Below are 19,309 nucleotides of genomic sequence, written 5' to 3'. Positions count from 1 at the left end.
ACTTAGCCAAAGGGGCGCCTGATATGTGAGCCCCGGAGGGACTTGTATTTGTTTAACACCTTGGCTGCTAGGTGTTTTCCCCCCCTGTGCTGGAAATTGCTCTTCTCCTGTATTCATGACGAGCTCAGCTCGTCATCAGCACAGCTCAACTGTGCATCATGACGAGCTGAGCTCGTCATCAGCATCGAAAGGGTTAAGGGACTCTCGGGGGAGGTTAAATACCAAATGCTCACTGGTGCAGAAACGGCTACTGCGATTTAAAGAATGCCTGTAGTGCGAACAGGCTTCAGCCCTTTAGAGATATCAGCACTAATCATAGCAATATTATCTGAAGAGGCAGAGAGAGGAGGGGTGAAAACAGACAGCTAGACTCGGAGGGGTCGAGAAGAGAGGGGAGACATGAGAACAGGAGCACAGACATAGATCGGGGGAGGGTGGAAGATACATTTCACAGCGACAAGGGGCAATACCGGGAGAGAGCAGTAAAGGTAGAAGGGTGAACAAGAGAGAGAAGTAACGAAGAAAGAGGGTGGGGGAGGAAAAAAGAGAAAATAAGAGGGGAATAGGAGAGACGGGGTAACGATGAAACAGAGAGAGAGAAATATGAAGAAGGAATGCGAAAGGAGAATATATTAGAGAAGAAGCTATTGACGACATGAGCATAGACAAAATAGCTTACCTGCTTTCTCCGAGGCGAAGCGGAAATGCCTCGGAGAAAGCAGCGTCATTTTCTGATTCGGGGGCGTGGTTTTCTTTCTCTCCTCTTCCCATTGGCTGGAAGGTAAAATTACAGCCAATGGGAACAGGAGAGAAAGAAAACCAGAAAAAAGCTAAAAAAAAGACGCCCCCGAATCGGAAAAAGACGCGGCTTGAACAGAGTGATGCCCCTCTCCTCCAATGGCTGGCCTCCGTTTAGGAAGCCAGCCAATGGAGAAGAGGGGCGGGTTCAAGCCCCACTCTAGAAAGCATTAAATCTCTGACCGAGACTGCGCAAGCGCAGCCTACGGTCCTTGACCTAAAAATAATTCATATGTTATGAAGAGTCAAAAATAGCACTAAAATAACTTTCTCTTGATCATTTAAGAGGAAATGAAATCACACAAAAAATGATGTGTTGCTTGGGCAGGGGACCTTTCCTGTCTACGCGTGTGCTCTGTCTTTAGGAAGTGTTTCTAGACAGGTGAAATGAACAAAAAAACTAAATACTGAAACACTAAGTGCAATCTTGCTGCATGGGAGACCCAAAAACCTCAAGCCACAAACCTCAACATGTCCTACAATAAGCCCTGGCTTGCTGCCTGCTTGTGTGTGTTTACAAAGTGGAATTTTTGATGTGACAGTCTGTAAGAGGGCGGGGGTAGCGGGACAGGGGTATGACACCCACAGACACCAACCAAACACCCGGGCCCCACACCACACTAGGGCAAGACAAAGAGAAAAACAAAAAGCTCTTTGACTTACCCGGGTGCGTCCGATGGTTCAGGCAGGAAGAACCAGCGAGGGACAGACCCTGGCTGTAGCCACAGGGGAAGCCCCACTCTCTAGAAACTTGAGATCCTTATGCACGTCCCTTCACTGGGAGCCAAATGTTAGACTGTGGTTTTAAACCCACAGGAACTGACACTGGTTGTATGAGCTGAAATAACAAGATACACTCTAAGAAGCATGAATGGAGTCAGGAGTGGCACTTTTTTCAAACAAGCATGTAACAAGTGTCAAAGACACATTGTTAATCAAGAATAAAAACACGCAATCTTGCAAATATTAAATGGCAATTTAAAGAGAGTGTGATAGAGAGAGAGAGAGAAATTGAATATCAAAATGCAATGAGGCTGTATAACCATATCTAATGCTAAATCAATCAATAAGTCAATCAGCTAGCTGGGAGCACCTCGTTGTGGAATACACTGTAGGAGGGGATCCATGAGCTGGTGAATGGACAGTCCTTTTATGCAGTTTTAATAAGGAACTGGTGACCACAGAATAAAAACTTTAGTAGGTGTTTGACCGCAGAACATAACAAAAGTTGGACATTTGATCGAAAACAATTTCCATCACTTCTCGGAAATGTAAGAAGCAAAATGGTACAAAGGTTTATCAAAAGGTTAAAAGGTTATTTCTAGCCATGTTGCTGTCTTTCCAAAGCTAGGAAAACATCAGGTGAGAAGTTGTGGAAAGTTGTGATTAGCTCCCACTTCTACTCTTAACCCAGCTTGTTCTTCTAGAAGACAAATACATCGTGGTATTTCTTCATAATCTCGATGTACAGTAAGATATGCACGCAGAGGACAGGGGCTCGGGGATTTGTTTATCAAAAAGGCAGTGACCTGAGGTTAGTGGCCTTTACAGGAGAGATACATCTAAGATTACAGAAGGGCATGAGGCCTCTACTGCCTCTGTGGACACGCAGGGCAGTGTAGACAATTTAGCATAACCCTTTCTTATGGGCTGGCGGGGACATTTGAGACTTTTATGCTTTAGATGTAGACAGAATGGGCCTGTGCCACTATATGGTAAAACTGGACCCTGCTCCACAACCCAACAACTATGCCACCTACTTGAGACAACCTGACAGAGGACTAACTTTCCTTTCTTCGTCAGGAAACGTCAGATGTCCTGGCCAAGGGGACTATGAAGGAAGTGCCGGTATCAAAAGTAGGCTATACCGAGTATTACCCTGGTCCATGGACTAGTATGGGTCACCCCATTATTTTGTAATGGGTATCAGAAGTGGGCCTTGGCTGCTATTCTCGTTACTTTATAATGTTCAAGAAGGACGGAGGCCGTTGTCCTAATTTGAGACTGCCCCATCCCCATCTATTCCTTAAAAAAGGATACATTCAGAATGCTTTCATTGCGCAAGAATGTCTTAGGTTTGTTGTGCTTGCATCTAAGGTCACTGCAGTTGTCCTAGCAACTGTTATTGCCATTGATATCTGTGCCCTGGTTCCCGCCATGGATTCTTCTGTGCTGTGGTAGAAACTGTTATTGCTGTGGATTCTACTTTTGTGCCTGCTGTAGTAACAGCTGCCATTGCTGCTGCTGTCCATGATGCAGTAGAAGCTGCTATCACTGCTGTGGTCTCTGCTCGCAAATATTGATGCAGCTCTTGTTTTTGTATTTGTGGCATTGATCATAGTTGTAGTAACTGCTGTTGCTGGTGTTCTTGCTGCTGCAGAAGCAATTGCTGTTGCTGTTTCTGATGAGTTCTCTGCTGTAGCCCCAGAGGTGATCAAGGTGGCAGTCTCTGCTGTCATTACAGCTGTGGTTGCAGCTGTGCATGCAGATGTTGTTACTGTGGGAGTGAAAAGGGCTGACTCAAGACCATTTCAGTAATTTCTTTTTTGTTAATTACAGAAGTTCTGGGAGACAGTAAAAGCTGTCTCTAGAAATATCTAGAATGTGTGCCTTTTTCCATAAGCCACCTTATACAATTACTCTCCAAGTAAAGGTCTGTTCCTGTAAAGAAGCAATTAAACATTCTTAAGACTTTCTCAGTATAGTCTTTTTTTTGTCACGGCGAGATCTGTTTAGAAACTTCACATAAAACTGTACCACTGACATTAAAAAAGGTGCTGTGGTTAGGGGTTGGATATTGACTTTTTTTAAAAGAAGGAAATGTATTTCTATTTATAAACATAATCCAGAAAGGTGGATTCAGCTATTTAAAAACAAATGTAACCTGCAGTCTCAGCTGCCAATGCTTCAGTGCCATGTAAGTGTCTCTTTAGAGGAGCGGGACTTCTAGTTTTCATGATCTCCCTCTTCATAGCTTCTGACACCTCTGATGAATAGAAATATGCTAAGGGACCTTGATATTTTTCAACTCAACTCGTGTGTTCCTGCCCAGCTCTGTTGCCTTCTCTTGCAGTGCTCTTTAGTGGTCAGCCTATACCTTTAAAGTACTTACTTCGAAAACTATGAGATATTTGAATATCCTTACTTCCAACTAAAGATACTCTTAATACTGTCTGTATTGTACATGTGTATATAGTGTAATCATTGCCACATGTTCATGCTATTTTTCAGTACCTTATATGTGGTATATTTTGCATGTCACGGCCAGTAGGGTTTGCTCCGCACGACATTAAACCATGCAAATAAATAAAATATTTGTGATGTTAATGCTGATCTGGTTTACCCAAATGAGGGCACGTGTTATGAGCTTGTCACATATTGACTTTAGGTGTATTGTGTAGTGGAATATGAGTTGATAGCTGCTTAATGCTTTTTTTAAAATGCATTAAGCAGCTGTCTGTATGATATATGCACAGCACCACTACATGTGTTTATAATAAATAATGATTTTTGTACATGTCGTTTTTCCCTCCTAAGGCACACCAGTTCAGAATGATCTTCAAGAGTTTTATGCATTGATTGACTTTGTTAACCCAGGAATTCTTGGCTCTTTAAGCACATACAAGAAAATATATGAAGAGACCATTATCCGGTCTCGACAGCCCTCAGCCTCCGCGGTAAGTGTGTCTGCGCCCTTAGGTACTCTGCTCATTCTTTTTGGACACCATGTGTGAGGGACAGGCAAACGTTAATGCAATGCAGGTCTCTGTTTCTTTGAAGCCACTCCCTGCAGTGAATTCTCTAATGGTGATTGATGCACACTGTACAGGGGAGCATGGCTCTAATTCTATAGTTTCAAATAAACGCCTGCTCATCTAGCAAGAAAGGAATGGTGCCCACTCTGTAAATCCCCAGTTGTGATAACATTATACCTTTGTCTCTCTCAAGGGTAACAGACCTTTTCAGGAAAAAGATCTTCAAAATGTTTTTATTGGTAACAGTTACACTTACAATGCCCAAATGCCAGAGCAATCTGAAAGAGACACGTTAGTGATAGATTCCTTACCTTAGAATATCCCCAGGCGTCAGACTGGATCCGGAAATTTTTGCGTAGCAATACCCCTGCGCGCTGGTAGGCGTCGTCTGCGGCTCCGCGTCCGTCGTCGGCGTCGTGAGCGCCGGGATGACGTCATCGGAGTATATAGACGGCGCCCATGCGCGCTGACGTCAGTTCTTCTTTTTTCCGCGCCAGCTAGCGCAGATCCGGAAGAAGCTCTACCCCCAGTCACTTTTTGACTGAAAACTTTTTGATCTTTTTGATCCTCTAGTTAGTCGATTCTCGACTATCGGTGCCAGGGATGCCCGGGTTCAAGCCTTGCTCGAAGTGCGGCCGACTCATGTCGGTCACGGACCCCCATCGCCGGTGCCTGAAGTGCTTAGGCCTCGACCACGACGATCGAACCTGCTCCGACTGCCGGGCCCTGACGTCGAAGGCTAGGCGGGAGCGGTCCCGCAAGCGTCTCGAGCTGAGGCAGTCGGCCCCGCGCCGCTCCAGGTCCCGGTCCCGGTCCCACGGGAGGTCGAGGGACAGGTCGCGAGGTCGGAGTCATCGACGTTCCGGGAGTGGACACCGATCGTCTGGTTCCAAGTCCTCAGGTAAGAGGCATGAGAGGTCGGAGCGACACCATCGATCCTCCGACCCGCCCCGTCGCTCGCACGATGCGACCGGGGATTCGGGCGACACCGCCCACGCGGCTCCGCGGGAGTCGCAAGCGTCGCCGCCTGCCCCACACCTTCGGGTCCCTGGGCACGGCGCGTCGCAGGAGGAGGTCGAGAGGTACCTCATGGCCATGAGGGCCCTCCCTCCTCAGTCGGTTCCCGTGGCGCCTTCGGGCCGATCGGCTCCGTCTGGAGGTCCTTCCGGGTCGGGCGCTTCGGCCCCGACGACGTCGGGTGCTTCGGTCCCGGCGCCGCTGGCGACTTCGGTCCCGGCGCCGCGCGACCTCGCTGGATCCGGTTCCGGATCCGGGACCTCGCCGGTCGACCCTACGACCTCGCCGGCGACGTCCCTTCAGGTGTCGTCCCCGGCAGCCGAAGTGGTTGCCGACCCCAATGCTTCCTACGGTCCTACTCAGGTGTCGGAGGGGCGCCAATGGGCGCCGATTCCGTCGGCCTTCGGAGAGTTCTATCTCCACGAGGAGGCCCTGGCTGTTAATCCTGGTCTCCAGGAGCCGGGTGACGAGGAGCAATGGGAGGGGTCCGAGGACCCTCTGGCACGTGATTGCCAGTCTCATCAGGACTGGACATATGAGCTTGGGGAGGCCAGTGGTATTGACACCTCGCCAGACACTGGATTTACGTCGCCCCCGACTGTGGCTTCGGAGGCGGGTTCTGCTTACAGTGTAGTGTTGACGAAGGCAGCTAAGGCCCTAAACCTTGAGCTCCCCGTCGCGGCCGTGAGGACTAATCTCCTCACTGAGGTCCTCAAACAGCAGTCCGGCTCCGCGGAGCCCCTTCTGCCGTTCAATGAGGCCTTGTGTGACGTTCTGCTGGGCACTTGGTCCAAGCCCGCCACAGGTCCCCCTGTGGATAGGAACGTGGCCAGACGCTACCGCCCGGCACCGGGCGACCCTTGCTTTTTGTCCACCCACCCCACCCCCGAGAGCCTGGTCATCCAGGCCTCCAACTCCCAGACCGCATTCCCCTCGGCCCCGCCCGACAGGGAATCCAAGAGATATGAGCAGTTCGGGAAGAAGGTCTTCTCGTCTGTGAGCCTAGGGCTCCGGTCAGTGAACACCAACTGTCTCTTGGGCCGCTACACCCACACTCTGTGGGACACGGTTGCGGAGGTGCTGCCACAATGCCCTGAGGAGGTCAGGGCTAAACTCAGCCAAACCCTTGCGGACGGCCGAGATGCGGCACGCTTTTCTATCCGGTGTGGGCTGGATACCACGGACTCACTGGGCAGGGCGATGGCAACGACGGTGGCGGTTCGACGCCACGCCTGGTTGAGGTCCGCCAACTTCTCGGCCGATGTCCAGGCCACCCTCCTGGACATGCCGTTTGATGGCCGTCGCCTCTTCGGCGACAAGGCAGACCATGCGCTGGAACGTTTCAAGGACTCCAGGGCCACGGCCAAGTCCTTGGGCCTTACGGCCCCACGCCAGCAATCGGGTGCCTTTCGCTCCTTTCGTGGCCACGGAAGGGGCGCCCCACCACGGACCGTCAGCCACGCGCCGCAGAATGTTCAGCAACGCGGTGGCGGCCGTGGGAACCGCCGTGGCGGTGGTCGGGGCCAGCGGCGAGGCCAGTCCACACCTCCCTCAGCAGCCCCCGCCTCAAAACCTTCCTAGTCCGAGTTTTCAGGCCCATGTGACGCCTGTGGGAGGCAGGGTTCGCCATCACCTCTCCCACTGGCATACAGTCACTTCGGACAGGTGGGTGCTGCAAATTGTCCGAAGGGGTTTCTCCCTCCCCTTCGAGTCTTCCCCTCCATCCATGCCACCTCAATACCACCGTGTGTCGGGGGATCACTTGCAACTTCTGCAAGAGGAGGTTTCGGCCCTCTTGGCCAAGAGGGCCATCGAGCGCGTTCCTGGGCCAGAAGTAGGACGTGGCTGTTACTCCCACTACTTTCTGGTACCCAAGAAGGACAAAGGGGGCCTACGCCCTATCTTGGATCTGCGGAACGTCAACGGCTTCCTCCGGACGGAGAAGTTCAAGATGCTCACTTTGGCTCAGGTCCTGGCTGCCCTGGACCCAGGAGACTGGATGGTAGCGTTGGACTTGCAGGACGCCTATTTCCACATCCCCGTCCTGCCGGCCCACCGGCGTTACCTGCGGTTCACGGTAGGCCTGGAGCACTTTCAGTTTACCGTGCTCCCCTTCGGCCTTACCAGCGCCCCACGGGTGTTCACGAAGGTGATGGCGGTGGTCGCAGCCCATCTGCGCAGGCAAGGGGTGTCAGTCTTCCCCTACCTCGACGACTGGTTGTTGAAGGCGGGCTCGCCCCAGACAGTCGTCACCCACCTCCAGACTACGGCCGACCTCCTGCACTTGCTGGGGTTTTCCATCAATGTGCCGAAGTCGCACCTGTGTCCCTCTCAGAAGCTCCTTTTCATCGGAGCGGTTCTCGACTCGGCGCAGTTTCGGGTTTACCCACCCGAGCAGCGGGTTCTGGATATTCAGGCTCTGATTCCTGTCTTCAGGCCGTTATCCCGGGTCTCGGTCAGGTTGACGCTGCGGCTTCTGGGACTGATGGCCTCCTGCATCCTTCTGGTGCGTCACGCCAGGTGGCGGATGCGGGCTCTGCAGTGGGACCTGAAGTTTCAGTGGGCCCAGCATCAGGGCAACCTGTCCGATCATGTCCTGATCTCGGAGGGCACTGCGAAGCAACTGCAGTGGTGGCTCACGGACCGCGACTGGGTCAGTGGCAGACCCCTCTCTCTACCCCAGCCGGAGCACGTAGTTGTGACGGACGCGTCCCTCCAGGGCTGGGGAGGCCACATGGGAGAGGCGGAGATCAGAGGCCTCTGGTCTCCGGCGGAGTCCCGGCTCCACATCAACCTTCTGGAGCTGCGGGCGATTCGTCTTGCACTGAAGGCATTCCTCCCCTCTGTCAGGGGGAGCGTGGTGCAAGTGTTCACCGACAACACCACCGCCATGTGGTACTGCAACAAACAGGGCGGTGTGGGGTCGTGGACCCTTTGCCAGGAGGCTTTGCGCCTCTGGCAGTGGCTGGAACATCAGGGCGTGACCCTGGTGGTTCAACACCTGGCAGGCTCTCTGAATGCCAGGGCGGACGAACTCAGCCGCCGGTGCATGATGGATCACGAATGGCGTCTGAACTCGGACGTGGCGCAAGGTCTCTTTCGACAGTGGGGAGAGCCTTGGTTAGATCTATTCGCCACAGAAGAGAACGCGCAATGTCAGCAGTTCTGCGCGTTGGAGTTTCCAAGGCGGCACTCGCTCGGAGACGCTTTTCGTCGCGAGTGGAGATGCGGCCTGTTGTACGCCTTTCCGCCTATACCACTTCTGCCCAGAGTGCTGAAGAAGATCAGGCGCGACCGGGCCCAGGTCGTCCTTGTGGCTCCGGACTGGGCACGAAGATACTGGTATCCCGAGCTACTCAGCATGTCAGTCGATCCCCCGATTCGTCTGCCTCTTCGGGAGGACCTTCTGTCGCAGCAGCAGGGGACGGTCCTGCACCCGAACCTGTCCAGTCTCCACCTACAAGCTTGGAGATTGAGCGGCGGCAGTTGAGGCCATTTGACTTGCCTCCCGAAGTCTGTGACATCATTCTGGCAGCCAGGCGTCCCTCCACGAAGTCGGTATACGCCTGCCGGTGGAATAGATTTGTGGCATGGTGCGCAGCAAAGGCTGTGGATCCCCTCTCTGCACCCCTTTCGGAAGTGCTGCTCTTTCTTCTTTCCCTTGCCCAGCAGGGCTCTGCTCTGGGCACTCTTAAAGGGTACCTTTCTGCTCTTTCAGCCTTCTTGAGGCTACCAGATCAGCCTTCCTTGTTCAAGTCCCCTATAGTGAGTAGATTTCTGAAGGGCATCACGCACATGTTCCCTCCTGTTCCCTTCGTGATGCCCCAGTGGGACTTGAATCTTGTTCTCACCTATCTGATGTGTGCTCCCTTTGAGCCACTTCATAACTGTCCTCTTCGTCTCCTTACTCTGAAGACGGCCTTCCTGGTTGCCATCACCTCTGCCAGGAGGGTGAGTGAGCTCCAGGCTCTTTCTTCTTCTCCACCTTTCCTGTCTGTTCATCCTGATAAGGTGGTGTTGCGTACACGGCCTTCCTTTCTGCCCAAGGTTGTCACTGCCTTCCACATCGGGCAGTCCATCACCTTGCCCACCTTCTTTCCGCCTCCGCATCCCTCGAAAGAGGAGGAGAGGCTCCACCGTCTGGATCCGAAACGTGCGCTCTCCTACTACCTAGACCGCACTCGCCAATTCCGGGTGGATGACCAACTCTTCGTTGGTTACGTGGGCGCGAAGAAGGGAAAGGCTGTACACAAGAGGACCATCTCCAGGTGGATCATCTTGTGCATCCAAGCATGCTACTCCATGGCGAGGAAGGAGCCCCCGGCTGGATTGCGGGCTCACTCCACTCGGGCAACGACAACTGCCCTGGGCCGCGGTGTCCCCCTGCAGGACATCTGTCAGGCAGCCACGTGGGCCTCGCTGCACACGTTCGCGAGACACTACTGCCTGGACAGTCAAGTCCGGAGGGATGGCTTCTTTGGCCGTTCCGTCCTCCAGGACTTTCTGGTGTGATATTGGTTCGCAGACCCACCACCGGGGTTGGTATTGCTGGGGTATCTATTCTAAGGTAAGGAATCTATCACTAACGTGTCTCTTTCAGATGCACAAGTTACTACTTGTGTAACGATATATCTGTAAGAGACATTAGTTAGTGATAGATTCCTTACCGCCCTCCCATCCTCCCCGTTCTGCGAACCGATATTTAGGGTTAAGGTCATCCCCTTTCAGGGCCCTAGTTTCATGGCACCAGTGTTAGTTCTATCATGGCTCTGCGTATCTGGCGCGGAAAAGCTGTGTTATCAGAACTGACGTCAGCGCGCATGGGCGCCGTCTATATACTCCGATGACGTCATCCCGGCGCTCACGACGCCGACGACGGACGCGGAGCCGCAGACGACGCCTACCAGCGCGCACGGGTATTGCTACGCAAAAATTTCCGGATCCAGTCTGACGCCTGGGGATATTCTAAGGTAAGGAATCTATCACTAACTAATGTCTCTTACAGATATATCGTTACACAAGTAGTAACTTGTGCTACATGTCTAGGCTACCAAAGTGACCAGGAAGTTAATCAAAGTAACCATGAAACTAGGAAATTGCTCAAACTCAATCCGCATATTTCAGATTACAACAAGGTATAACAAAATAAGAAAGGATTTTGTATCTTATAATGGGAACTTCCATTCACTTGGTAGAAACAAAGAAGAAAGCATGAGCCTTTTTTCTGTGCTTGTTCTAATTAAACTGAAAATGGACATTAAGACAAACATATTGTTATAGACTTATTTCAGCTAGATACAGAGAGGCTCTCCGTATTCTAGCTGCTTCTCAAACAGATACAGAGAAACTGTGTAATGTATTCAGTATTATTTAAATGTCCAACTTTTAGTAGGTCAATTGTTAAAAACAAAGTGAAATTTTTTTTTTTTAATATAAATATTTTTTTTATTGCAAAAGTAAATACATAAGAATAACAATTCAGATCCAAGTAAACCCCCCACCCACCTTGTTGAAAAAAGAAGAAAGACAAAAAAAAGAAGCCATAAGGTAAGACAGCGACAATCGGAGGCTTATCCCGACTATTCCAACCAAGTAGTTAATTTTTCCCAGATCTCCAAGTCTTTTTGCGCCCCTTGTGCCGTTTTCTGGCGTAGACAGCTTTTTCTAAGTGATAAGTGGAGACAAACCTAGCAAGCCATTGAGAGAATGACGGGGACTCAGAGTCAAGCCAGGCGGAGGCGACACAAATCCGCCATACTGCCATTGCAATGAAGATTAGCCCCTCGCTTTTAACTTTAGGGATTTCAGACTGTGTGCCAAGTAAGATAACAGTAGGGTTTAGTGGCGTACACTGGGTAGTGACTTCTCTTAGGAATTCCTGTACACAGGCTAGTGTGGGGCCAAGCTTTGAACAAGTAGCAAATATGTGGATTGAGTGAGCTCCGAATTCAGAGCATCGGGGGCATAAATGTCCCTTTGCCTGCCCCCCACTTCGCTATCTTTCTGGGGGTAATGTACAAAAAAATAGTTTTAAAATGTTGGCCTGCAACTTGGCCGACAATAATGTTTTGACAAAGAGCAAGTGAGTTAAAATAAACACTGCGTGGAGTATCAAGTTTTGTGTGCCATTTGTCTGCTATGGTTTGTAGATCATCAGGAGTTTGTCTGTTTAAGATGTTATACAGCAGACCAATTCGGGGAGCTATGGGGTTACGCAAAGTATTAAGAAGATCTACTTCCATAAACCCTGCGGGCCTCCAACCTTCCTTGAGAGAAAATCGTTTATGGATAGATACTTAAAGTAATCGTGGTTCTTAAGGCTGAACTTAGAAAGCAATTCAGAAAAAGATGTAACTCCCTCACTGGTTATAAGATCTCCTAGTTTTGTAATGCCAGCTTTATACCAGTCTATGAGGTAAGACTGTCCAAAAATAGCGGGAAGGTTGTCGTTTTCAAGAGTTGGGGAATAGTGATTGAATCTGCCCAGCCTGAAGATTCTACGGATGTTGCGAAAGACTTTGTAAGAGCTCATAAGAGTCCTAAATCTCACACGTTTGTAATATCCGAACGAGATCTCGCGGAGTAGGCAGCCCCAGAATTGTTCGCCCAGCAGAAGCTGAAAGGGCGAGGCCAGTCCAGGTGTGGAGGGGGAAGGTGTTTCCCGTAACAGTTCGGAGCTATACTATAGGACCGAGGCCCAGTAGTATAGAGTAATGTTGGGAAAGGATCAACCTCCTCGATCTTTTGGGAGAGATAGTTGTCTTAGTGCTCGCCTAGGTTGCGAGTATGCCCATATAAACTGTGTACGGATTTGTTGGAATTTCAACAGATTGGTTTTGCTACATTCCAAGGGTATTGTACGGAAAAAGTAAAGAAGTTTAGGGATGTATGTCATTTTTATAACATTACATCTTCCGACGAGAGTGAGATGCAAGTTGTCAATCTGTTTTAGGGCCTTACTAGTGTGAGCGGCAAGGGGGGTAAAGTTATTTGTTACAATTTCATCTAGATTAGAAGAAATAGAAACCCCCAGCAATTTGGCTGTTTATTATGATTTGAGTTTTGTTTTTATTCAGAGCATATCCTGAGAGTTTCCCAAATTTTAAGGCCTCAGTTTCTAGAGCCAGTATGGTATTGCAGGGATCGGGCGAAGTAATAGCAAGGTCGTCGGCATAAGCCATTATTTTGGTGGTACTCCCCTGGAAGCTAACTGAAGAGATGTCCTGATTTTTTTCAATTTGTTTAATGAACGGGTCTAGATATTGGGCGAACAGCAGAGGGGAGCAGGGACAGCCCTGCCTAGTTCCTCGAAAGATGTCAAATTGGTCAGTAGGTTGCCCATTGATAGAAACACTGGCCATAGGTTTAACATACAGAGCCTGTGTGAGTTTTGGCCCAAAGCCCATCTTACCCATGACAGCCCACAGGAATCGCCAGGAGACCCGGTCAAACGCTTTTTCGGCGTCAAGCAGTGTTAGTGGTAACGGGTCTCCGGCTGCCTGTACGGCGTCAAATAGGGTGATGGCCCACTTGACGTGTTCAGCTGTGCCTTTTTTTGGGATAAACCCATGCTGCCATTCTGAGACTAGGGACTCGGCCAAGGAGGAGATTCTTGTTGCTAATATTTCTAGAAAAAAGTTTTAAGTCACAGTTGATAAGGGTGATAGGCCTGTAGGAACTCATCTCCAATGGAGATTTGTCCTTCTTAGGGAATATGGCTATCCTGGCCTTGGACCAAGAGGCAGAAGGCAAGGCCCAGTTGAAGATAGAGATTACTACTTCTGTAAAGATTGTTTTGATTTGGGGGGGTAAAGATCTTATAAAATTCTACTGGGATGCCGTCCATACCTGCGGCTTTCCCATCCGGGAGGCTGGATAAGGATACCAAAATCTCATCCCAGGTAGGGGTTAGGTCTAATAGCTCCCTGTTATCTTGGCTAAGTCATCTAAGATCGATTTAGCTAAGATAGCTGAAGGCCTCGTTTTCAAATATATTGTCTGTGCAGTGATTTTCCTCAGTATACAACTTACCGTAGAATTCCTGGAATCCCTTCCTTATGAAATTAGAGTCATTGGTCTCACTCCCGGAGGGTAGTCTGATCGTATTTACCTCACTGCTGGAGGTCTGTTGCCTAGACCTGAAGGCCAGATGGTGTCAAATGCTGTCGCTGCACTCCTAGTTTTTCTCGCGGGAGCTAGCCCACTTGGCTGCGACTTTTTCGGTGAAGACTGCCCCAATCTCAGCTTTGGCCAAGACTACTTCCTTCTGTACATTCTCGATATCTTGTCCTATTTGAATAAGTTGGACAAGTTTAGTTTTGGCTGCCCTTAGTTTCCCCTGTAGGTTACGAATTAGTAGTTTCTCCTTTTTATTTTTATAAGCTGACAGCCTGAGAGTCTCTCACCTGACCCCTGCCTTTAGTGTATCCCATACAGTCATTAAGGGAGCAGCGCCAATGTTTATTTCCAGGAATTCCTGGATCCATCCTTGCATGTGCGTTTGATAATTAATATCTCGGAGAAGGGCTTTCTCAAAACTCCACAGGGGCAACTCTTTACATTTCCCTAGACCCTGGATATTGAGGATAAGAGGGTTGTGGTCAGCCATAAAACATGGAGCAATTTCAATGGTACAGTTGTTAACAAGTGAGGCTGAGAGAAAGAAATAGTCCAGTCTAGCTAGAGAGTGATGCGGGCGGAAAAAATGGTATAACAAGGCTGAGCAGGGTTTAATCTAGCCCATGTATCTCTTAGCCTGTGGGCCTGAACAAGATTTGCTAAAGCCTGGAAGACCTGGGGTTTCCTACCCTTGTATCTCCAGTGGTATTAGTCTCCCAATTACTCGGCGATGTATATTAAGATCACCGCACAGGATAAGAGGGGTGGGCCAGTGAGCTAATTCTCCTGATACCAAGTTTATAATCCCAGGGTCATCTGTATTACTCCCATACATAGAGGAGAGGGTAAAGGGGGGGGGGGGGGGGTGAGTTAGGGAGATGACATTCAGCTATAACCACCTGCCCAGAGGGTCGGATTTGACTTGGGAGTATTGAGAGATAGTCTTTTGTCCGCCAGAATACCAACCCCTTTTGTTTTTTTACCCTGTGTAGTGGCCCCCAGAATATTGAACCCCATATAATCTAATAAATGTTTCTGAGAGCCCTCAATGTGGGTTTCTTGTAGGCAATTGATATTCCCCCCCAGCGATCGTAGTCCTAGGGCCAGATTTTGCCTTTTGGAGGAATCGTTAAGCCCGCAAATGTTGGCAGAGACAATTCTTAATAAATCTAACTTATCCATTGAAGGGAAAAGAAAAAGAAAAAAAAAAGAGAAATAGTCTTGCGATTAAAAGTGTATGTGAACATGTGCAAAACGTGGACAACAGAGCTGCAGCGCCAATTCATTCTAGTGCCGTGCCCGAAACAACCCCTCCCAACCTCTTCCCCCCCCCCCCCCCCCCTTCTTCGAGCAATCAGGCAAAGCCTGAATGATGAAGGTCAGCATGAGTCCTGGCCGCCTGCCACGCCGGACCAAGGAAGAAAAACAGGTTATAGTTACGGAAGCTAGCAGCCCATTAAGAAAGAAAAAAAGAGAGAAGAGCGGCATCAAACGCAGTCCTTCATAGGGATATCTATATTTACCCAGTGTCTTCAGAGGGAATTTTAGTGCTAAAAAAGGCAGCAATGCAGAGCCCCAGTGTTAAGGACACAGAAAAGAAAAAGAGAAAGAGGAAAAAGGATAGAATAGAAAAAAAAGGTAACGAGAAGAGCGAGAGGGTCCACAAGTCTGAAGTCATTGTGGCAGGAGCAGTGTCTGAGAGAGAGTCCGGCCCTGTGATGAAGTAGAAATAAGTGGAGTTAATTATGAGAGGACGGAGAGCGGATTTTTCATCTGTTGCTTTTCTTGGATTTCAGCTCCTCCAGGTACTCCCCAGCTTTTATTTTGGATAAAAAGACCTTGGTAGTCCTGTTAGTGATCACTTTGAGCCTGGCAGGGATCATTAAATAGACTTCAGAGCCCAGCTGTTGGAAAGGTGCGATCAGTTGTCTCAGACGCCATCTCCGCTCTACCGTCTGGTGACAGAAGTCTGGTTTGGCAAAGAAAGTAATCCCGTTGGCCCCTTTCTTAGAATTAAAGCGAGCCTGATCATATATCAGCTGTCTGAGGAGAAAGTTGCCGAAGTAAACAAGGAATATCCTTGGGTGCGCTCCGGTCGTGTGACCACTGTTGTGCTGCCTTTTCTGGTTGAAGGGAAAGCGGTGCGCCCTTTGTACTTCCTGATCCCAGTCCCACCCCTGGTGGTCTGGGAAAGAATCCTTTAGTAGTTGAACGATGAAACGTCTTGGGTCGTCCCTCTCTTTGCCTTCCGGAATACCAAGCAGGCGTAGGTTATTCCTATGCTGACGATTCTCTTGATCCTCCATCTTAGACATCAAATCAATCAGGCAGGCGATGTTGGACTCTCCTTGTTGTTTGGTAGCCAATGATTCAACCTCCAGGTGTTCTGCTCGAGCTTCCACCATGGTGACCCGGTCATTGATCTCAGTGCAGGTTTTATTCAAGCGCCTTAGTCCGCCCTGCAGTTTCTTAGAGGCATTTTTGTCTGCGCGGTTATCAGCCTGGACCTCCTTATGGAATTCTTTGATGGAAGCAAGTATGGAGGCCAAAGAAGGTTCGGCTTTATCTGCCTGCAGGCTCTTAGAGCTTCCCCACTGTGTTGTGTTGGAGTCGTCTTCATCAAGGGGATATGACATTTGGAGTCGGAGTAGTCCCATTTCAGGTGGCTGCGGCGCTTACTCTTGCTACTGGGTTTCTTGGGGCGCAAGACTGTGCCTGTGTCCTTGTGGGAGACCTCGCTGTCTCCTTCACTTGCCTACCCAGACTCTCCCCCTTCAGAAGTGGAAGGCGTACTATCCGAGACTGAGTAAAAGTGCTCAGCTCCTGCCTCAGGAGTCCTGGGGTACCACTAGGCCTTGAATAACATTGTTTATGCCTGCCTGTGGTGTATCCAGAATGGTAGGCGGAGGGCCAAGGCTGCCATCACTAAGATTTTTGTCCTGGGCCTGTGTGTATGCCACCGGGAGGGACTGAGGGGGGATAGATAGATGAGCAGTGGCCTCAGCTGGTTGATCGCAGGCAAGTACTAAAAGGGGGGAATTTTGATTCTGGGTAGCATCCGTAGCATAGCTATTTTCTACAGAAGGCCCAGCTTTAATGGCGTCAGTGTCCGCGAGCAAAGTTACATCAGGCCTGCCTTCCCCAGCGCCACCATCTTGAAGCAATCCTGCCTTGAGATCCCCTAGCTTACAACCCCCGGAAGACATGGTCTCAGTGGGGGGCGTGTGGGTCTTTGCCTTGGCGTTTGGAGGCTGATTTTTGGCTCCAAAGATCATCTTCGCCAGGGGGGGGGGGGGGGGTGGGGGGGTGTGGTGTCAGGATTTTTATGAGTCTTTAGTCAGCATCCCCCCCCCCCTGCTTTACCCAGCATTTTTTATCAGAAATAGCGCCCTCTGACCTGGTTTTAGAAGTGCCTTCGGTAGTTGCAGCGTCTCTGGGGTCCGCTTGGCTTTTCAGCTTGCTATGTGCCCCCCAGGCACTCATGGCAGGTCTGTGCGTTAGTGCAGGTGAATATATCCAAAACCGGTTGCAGGGAAATCCAGAAGTAACAGTGGGCGCAGGAGAGCGCTGGAGGAAAATCACAGCCACGATGAGGTGGTGAAGGATGGCGCGGGCGTGTGAGTCTGAGCAAAATGCGGCGAGAACCAAGAGCCCTTCACGGATCGCTTCCCCGGCGCCTTGCCGATCGAAAACTGGAAAGAAAGGGCCACGCCCGAGCCCTGGAGGAAGCAACCAATGGAGCAGCCTCGGATATCGAAATCAACGTGTCTGCCGTGTTAGGCAGACCGGCATCACTTTGAGATGCGTAGGGCAGCTAGCCGATCGTTACGCTTCCGGCGTGGGGCGGCCGAGCAGCGAGAGCTCACACCGACTCCATCTTTTGCCACAAAGTAAAATTTAAAGTGAATTTGATAAAACAAATATTGAAAGTGACTTATTATGCAATTCATTTAAACTAAGACTAAATAATACAATGATCAGCATGTGTGGTACTTTAGAGTCACTAATGGAATCGCTCGCTCCACTTTTGCCTTCCACCTTTTAATTTATTTAGTGCTTCTAACCGGCATCAAGTAACAAAGATTGTTATATGTGAGTCTTAATATGTTAAAATGAATGTAGGGTTAAAAAACATAATTGGTGCCCAATATGGCATTAGCGACCTCTTGCTCCCCATATGTCATTCACAGCAGATACCTTTCAGGGTCTTCATTATGGGATCTTCGCTGATAGTCATAACAGTAGAATATACCGGTCTGTGTGCCAGGACCCTAGAACTTTTCCTTTACAAAATACCGTCATCATCTGTGTCTTGAAGGTAGGTCCAAACTCCACAGGATTAACAGGCCATATCTTGTCTAATTTTGGTATCTCTGTCTGTTAAGCATACATAGAAACTACATAAATAGAAACTACATAAGACTACATTGTAGCACCGAGGAAAAATGTGTTGAAAAGATGACGTCTGTAGAAATGTGCATCTTTCAGAGGAGGATGTTTACAATTTTTCTAAAATGCTTTCACCCTAAGAGGATTCAGAAAAGGGGGTGGTGATGAACAGAGTGTCTGAATTAAGCAGACCACTCTTACCCAGTCCAAAGATCAGGGCTTGATCCATCACCGTTATTTATCTCACTGCACCATCCCAGCTCAGAACCTGGCTATATGCAAATCAGTCTGTCCCTGGCCCAGTGCATCATGGGAACAGGGCAGACCAAACTACCAAGCCAATTCTTCACCAGAAAGGAGACAAGCTACCGGGGACCGGTTTCTGGCATTTCAGCCTTCTTCGGCCCGGCTTGCTTGAATCCTGATGATGCAGTGAGAAAGGGACTCATGTCTGAGTATACCATGCCACACCTATAGTGGCCAAAAACGATTCAGAAAAGGGGGTGGTGATGAACAGAGTGTCTGAATTAAGCAGACCACTCTTACCCAGTCCAAAGATCAGGGCTTGATCCATCACCGTTATTTATCTCACTGCACCATCCCAGCTCAGAACCTGGCTATATGCAAATCAGTCTGTCCCTGGCCCAGTGCATCATGGGAACAGGGCAGACCAAACTACCAAGCCAATTCTTCACCAGAAAGGAGACAAGCTACCGGGGATGGTGCAGTGAGCTAAAAAACGGTGTTGGATCTAGCCCTGATCTCTTGACTGGGTGAGAGTATTCTGCTTAATTCAGAGACTCTGTCCATCACCACCCCTTGTTGTTAAATATTTTGTCCACCCTAAGCGTGGAAGGGTATACTCAGATGTGAGTCACTTGCTCATTGCACCATCAGGATTCAAGCAAGCCGGGCCGACGGCGGCTGAAATGCCAGAAACCGGTCCCCGGAAGCTTGTTTCCTTCCCAGTGTAAGAATTGGCTTGGTAGTTTGGTTTGACCTGTTCCCATCATGCACTGGGACAGGAGCAGACTAATTTGCATATAGCCAGGTTCTGAGCTGGGATGGTGCAGTGAGCTAAAAAACGGTGTTGGATCTAGCCCTGATCTCTTGACTGGGTGAGAGTATTCTGCTTAATTCAGAGACTCTGTCCATCACCACCCCTTGTTGTTAAATATTTTGTCCACCCTAAGCGTGGAAGGGTATACTCAGATGTGAGTCCCTTGCTCATT

At 49.6% G+C, this 19,309-nt stretch overlaps 1 protein-coding gene across 3 annotated transcripts in view; it reads left to right on the top strand.

Moving 5' to 3' along the window:
• Positions 1-19,309, top strand: part of RAD54B (RAD54 homolog B) — a 694,602-nt gene that overhangs the window by 527,535 nt on the left and 147,758 nt on the right. For all 3 annotated transcript variants that reach the window (XM_086966002.1, XM_086966003.1, XM_086966001.1), the window contains exon 9: positions 4,336-4,475. In XM_086966002.1, coding sequence (XP_086822128.1) covers positions 4,336-4,475 — 140 coding nt within the window. The remainder of the gene's footprint in view (positions 1-4,335; positions 4,476-19,309) is intronic.

This window comes from Lissotriton vulgaris, chromosome 4_1 (genome assembly GCF_964263255.1).
Source record: "Lissotriton vulgaris chromosome 4_1, aLisVul1.2, whole genome shotgun sequence".
NCBI lineage: Eukaryota > Metazoa > Chordata > Amphibia > Caudata > Salamandridae > Lissotriton > Lissotriton vulgaris.
The sequence above is the reverse complement of the archived record's forward strand: the minus strand, read 5'-3'. Positions and strand labels throughout refer to the sequence as shown.